Source organism: Octodon degus, unplaced genomic scaffold (assembly GCF_000260255.1).
Source record: "Octodon degus isolate 3935 unplaced genomic scaffold, OctDeg1.0 scaffold00076, whole genome shotgun sequence".
In the NCBI taxonomy this organism is placed as follows: domain Eukaryota; kingdom Metazoa; phylum Chordata; class Mammalia; order Rodentia; family Octodontidae; genus Octodon; species Octodon degus.
Window position 1 is genome coordinate 5,828,359 of NW_004524652.1, and position 5,556 is coordinate 5,833,914.

General features: G+C 46.9%; 1 protein-coding gene across 2 annotated transcripts in view; it reads right to left on the reverse strand.

Annotated features, from left to right (window-relative positions):
* Window positions 1–5,556, reverse strand: part of Tmed2 (transmembrane p24 trafficking protein 2) — a 14,066-nt gene that overhangs the window by 2,711 nt on the left and 5,799 nt on the right. For both annotated transcript variants that reach the window (XM_023720669.1, XM_004635872.1), the window contains one exon: window positions 4,284–4,391. In XM_023720669.1, coding sequence (XP_023576437.1) covers window positions 4,284–4,391 — 108 coding nt within the window. The remainder of the gene's footprint in view (window positions 1–4,283; window positions 4,392–5,556) is intronic.

Here is a 5,556-nt window from a genome sequence, read left to right on the forward strand (position 1 = left end):
AGCTATTTCCCCAGTCCTGTACATATAGTTTAACTCACTTATGTCAAAATTCCTATTTCTAGGGAAAAAGCGAGCCAGCTGGACATAGTGGCACACACCTGTAATTCCAGCACTTCTGGGAGTCTGAGACAGGAGAATCTCAAATTCAACTCACACCAGGGTAACTTAGTGAGACCCTGTATCAAAATGTATTGTATTGTGTGTTGTGTAGTGTAGTGTAGTGTAGTGTAGTATAGTGTAGTGTAGTGTAGTGTAGTGTAGTGTAGTGTAGTGTATTTGGGGAGAAGGGTCTACAGGGTGCTCAGGGTCTCACTACCAGATCAGACTGTAGTGATTCTCCTGTCTACAGCCTCCCAAGTGCTGGGATTACAGGCACGTGCCACCATGCCCAGTCTTCAAAATTTGAAAAAACAAAAAAACAGATAGAGAGAGCACAGTGACAAGACTTGGATTAATCACTAATACCACAATGGATGGATGGATGGATGGATGGAGCTGGGGACACAATTCAGTGTTAAGGCCGTAGGTCCAATCCATAGAATCAGCCCTCCTCCAAGACAAGATTTAAAAATTAAAGGGGCTGGGCAGATAGCTCAGTAGAATAAGCACTTGCTTGGCAAGTGCAAGGGCCTGAGTTTAAGCCCAGTTCTGCCGAAAATAAAAAAATTAAAAATTAAAAAACAAGCTAAAACAAACAAACCAACAACAAAAAAAAAACTCGGGGCTGGTGAGATGGCTCAGTGGTCTAAAGCACCTACTTAGAACAAGCTTAGCAAAGCACAGGGACCGTGGTTCGATCCCCCAGCACATGCCAGCCAGCCCCGCCCCTAGGTGGACTGAACGGGCCACACACACACACACACACACACACACAAATAAAAAATTAAAAAAATAAATAACTACCTGGTGTGATGGCACACACCCGTGACCCCATGGACTAAGCTCAGGGTCAAGGCGTGAGTTCACGCTCTAGTTCAAAAACATGAGTGAACAGTGTTGCCTTCAGTACGGACTAGGGGAGCGCTCCACCACGGCCCACATCCGCCCAGCTCTTTATTCTGACAGTCCTGCTAAGCGGCCCAGGCAGGACTTGCGCTTACAGTCCTCCTCCTTCGGCCGCCTGATGCTGGTGTTATGGGCTGAACAATTTTTATTGCTTTATCTATACTTTTCTGTATTTCTCAAATTTTCTTTCTTTTTCTCCACTTTATGTATTTGGCACAGGGTCTCACTACACAGCTCCAACTCATAGAGATCCTCCTGCTTTCAGCCTCCCCAGGTTTGGGATTACAGGAGTGTGCCACTACACTTGGTTGCCGGCTCTGCACACTCCAGGGGAAGGGCCAGCATGGTACGCAGGACCAAGGATCGAACCGTGCCCCTACATTTGCCTAAGCAGACACTTAACTGGCTGAGCTATCTTGCTGGCTCCTGTCTATCTCAAATTTTCAACCTTAATATGTGTTCACTCTTTTTTCTTCCTCCTCATGACACTGTATCTTATCTCAGAAGTTTGCCATATGGTTATTTGGCAATGTGAAAAATACTAAACTCTACTTGCTCTACAGAAAAATGCATGTAATGAGAACACACAGAAACACAGCACAGGAGCGCAGCCACTAAGAAAGTGGAAAACACTGCCCTCTTGCTGTTCACAGAAGAGTATGCCCTGAGAAACGACCACATCAAAGTACTTCAGGATGCAGGGTCTCACCATCATGCACGGTGTGGGCAGCATGTGAACACATCCACCGTGACAACCAGTGCATCACTAAAACTCAGTTGAGTATCTGAAAATTCTACCCAAAAAATAAAGAAAGAAATAAAGAAAGAATATCTCCACGGAGGGCAAGAAAATTAAGCTGGACAGCCCTACAGACTGGAAGACAGTATTCCTGTGGGCCTGTGTTCCCAAGGCCTTGTCTGCCTTTCAGCCCTGTGGTCTCACTTGGCAAAGCCACCAAGCACTGACGTCCTTAGCCCCCCCAGCTTCCCACCCCAGAATGGGCTGGCTCTACCTTGGGAGCAAGTGAACAACAATGGGGTTCCTCATAGGAAGAAGGGGAAGAGGTGGCCACCCCAGAGGAGCAAAGTGGGGTGGCGGGGAGGCAGGGCAGCCTGGGCTCTGCCCCAGGACGAGTCAGGGGCTTATGCAGCCTCCTGCATCTCCATTGCCTGCCCAGGGGAGGGAAGCTGCTCTGGGGCCTGCAGCTCCTTCCTTCAGGAGGAGGAGACCCCATGCGCAGGTGTCTGAGCTAGGCTCATCTCTTTAGCACCCCTCAACCTGCTCCCCACCCCACTCAGAACAGAGACCCATGACTGAATCACTCTACACTACAGATGAGGGCTTGGGCTCGCAGTGAGAGCTACACACAGGAGCTACCGGGAGAATCAGTCGCTGAGCAGCAGTTATGAGTCTGGCCTCAGATACAGCAAGTGGTCTGCATGGCAATACGGCAGCTCTGGACCAGCAGTACAGCTCAGCACACAAGGCCTGCCTGGCAAGCACAAGGGCCCGAGTTTGACTCCCAGTACGAAGAAACCAAACATGTTACCTCCTACTTTAAGGCCAATGTATACTATTTAGTGCTCTACCCAGTGCTATGCAACTTGCAACTTACACAAGACTAAGCATCACCGTCTGCACAGAAAAGTGCATTCCAGATTCTAAGCAGCTGCAGGCCAAACTCCTCCTCATCCTGCATTCAGGTTTTCTAGTCTACCTAGTTGGAGCTTTTTACTGCAAAAAAAGGTTAAACCTCAGTATGCAGTACTGACCACACTGGAAAATATTTCAGGTATGTGACTAAAGCCAGTTTTAAAGCCCATTTTGCAATGTTTTTCCCCTATCCTTAAGAAAACTATGGCTGAGTTTACACACCTATAATATTCAAATAACGCAACTTAACAAAAAAAGGGGATACAGGGCTGGTGAGATGGCTCAGTGGTCTAAAGCACCTACTTAGAACAAGCTAAGCTAAGCAAACCACAGGGACCGCGGTTCAGTCCCCAGCACCACATGCCAGCCAGCCCCGCCCCCTGGTGGGCTGAGCTGGCCACACACAAAATAAACAAATAAATAAAATTTAAAAAAATAAATAAATAAATAAAATAAAGTTTAAAAAAAGGGGATACAGATGAATGTCCATTTGGTACCTGTGTATTCAAAGTGGTTAGGATAGATATATAGTTACATTCTCTTAATGAATAGAGGGATTTGTTCTAATGGTGTTGTAAATAGGATATCATGTCTGCATCTTGTACAGCAATTAACCCCTAGGAAGAATGTATGCAGTGTGTTAATTATTGAATCTGTCCTACCAATTTGGTTTGAAACTGTCTCATTGCTATTTGTTTCTCAATAAAATTATGGGGAAAAAAAGAAAGAAGAAAGAAAACTATGGCCAGGTGTGGTGGTGCATGGCTGTAATCCCAGCACTCAGGAGATAAGGCTGGAAGACTGAGTTCAAGACCAGCCTGGGGTACAAAATGGGCTCAAGGCAGCCTAAACTACACAGTAAGACTCTGTCTCAAAAAAAAAAAAAAAAATAGGGTCAGCAAGATAGCTCAGCAGACTAAGCACCTGCTTAGGCAAGCACAGGGACTGGGTTTTGATCCCTGCCATCACAGGCTGCACTGGCGCTGCTCCAGGCATGCGGAGCTGGCCAAGGAGATAGGTATGGTGATGCAAGCCTATAATCCCAGAGAAAAGGAGGCTGAAAACAGGAGATCACTAAGAATCTGCGCTGTGTAGTGAGACCCTGTACCAAAATACATTTAAAAAAAGACAAAAAAAACTATTGGGGCCGGGAAGATGGCTCAGTGGAATAAGCACTTCCCTGGCAATCGCAAGGGCCTGAGTTCAATCCCTGATTCCGCAAAAAAAAATTTAAAAAAAAAAAAAATAATAATAATAAAGTCATAGGGCCAAGGAGATAGCCTGGCAAGCACAAGGTCCCGAGTTTGATCTCCAGATAACCTAAAAAACGCCGTATGTGCTAAGTATGGTAGCCCATGCCTGTAATTCCAGCTACCGGAAAGCTTGGCACAGGAGGATCCAAAATTCAAGGCCAACCTGCACAACTCAGCAAGACCCTTTCTCAAAGTTTTAAGGGGCTATGGCTGTAGCTCAGTAGTAGAGTGCCCTAGGTTTGATCATAGTACCCCATTCCCCGCCCCCGAAAAAGCCAGAGTGACGGTCTGCATAATCTGTGAATGAGGAGGCCAGGGGCAGCTGCAGGACCTTCCCCAGGACCAGCACCACAGCCGCAGCAGGAACTCACTGGCTCTGTGTATCCTCTCCCGGACCTCCATGTACTCCTGCTCGTGCTTCACAGCTGTCATTGCCACTGCCAGCTCATTGATCATCTCCTCCAGCTTGTTCTGGTGAGCTGTGGAAGAGAAGAGCACATCAGCGGACAGCCGGGGTGTCGTGGAGAAAGACGACACAGTCAGGTGCTTCCCAGAGACAGGTGGAAGAAGCTCCTTTTAGAAATGGAGCAGATGTCAATCATTATTGACCACCATTATGAACCACTAAAGACAATTTAATTCGCACAGCATTTTTCTAAAGCCCATTCTCACAGTGGGCGTGGCAGCACACGCCTGTAATCGCAGTGCTGGGGAGCTGAGCCAGGACTGCTCGGAGTTCAGTGCCAGCCTGGCCCACACTGTGAGTTCAAGGCCTAAACTACACAGCCAGACCTATCTCCAAAGAAACAAGCATAGGGGCCGGGGAGATGGCTCAGTAGAATAAGCGCTTCCCTGGCAAGCACAAGGGCCTGAGTTCAATCCCTGGTTCTGACAAAAAAAAAACCAAAGAAACAAGCAAACTTGTTTGTTGTACTATTCAGTGCTGACTCCAGAAAACCCTAAGAGACATCGCTAGTGAACCGATGCTATTTCATCAAGTCCATGACTCTGACCAATAATATAGATGACAAAGAAAAAAACCAGCACACAATTTCTGAAATCCTAAAGCCTATAAATAACACTATTTAAACCAAAATTAAAATCTGCTTTTAAAATTCACATAAGCCAGGTATGACGGATGATATACACCTGTAATCCCAGCACCCTTGGAGGCTGGGGTAGGATTATACATTAGAGCCCAGCCTGGACACGTCAGCAAGACCACCTCTCAAAAACAAAATAAAGGGGCCGGGGAGATGGCTCAGTAGAATAAGTGCTTACCTGGCAAGTGCAAGGGTCTGAGTTCAATCCCAGTTCCGCAAAAACAAAAAAGGTAAAGGGCTGGGGAGATAGCTCAGAGGTCTAAGTGCCTGCCTGGCAAGCACAAGAACCCAAGTTTGATCCCCAGTACTGCATGCTGTGCCAGCCCCATGCCAAGTCAGGCACTGAAACCAGGTGTGGTGGCGCACACCTACGATCCCAGCACTAGAGAGGCTGAGACAGGAGGATCACTCTGAGTCCAAGCTGCATAGTGAGACCCTGTACCAAATAAAGTTCTTAAAAATTTTTTTAAAAAACTAAAAAAGGAATGGGGACACAGGTCACTGCAAAGACCCAGTGTTCAATCCCCAGTACTACTACTAC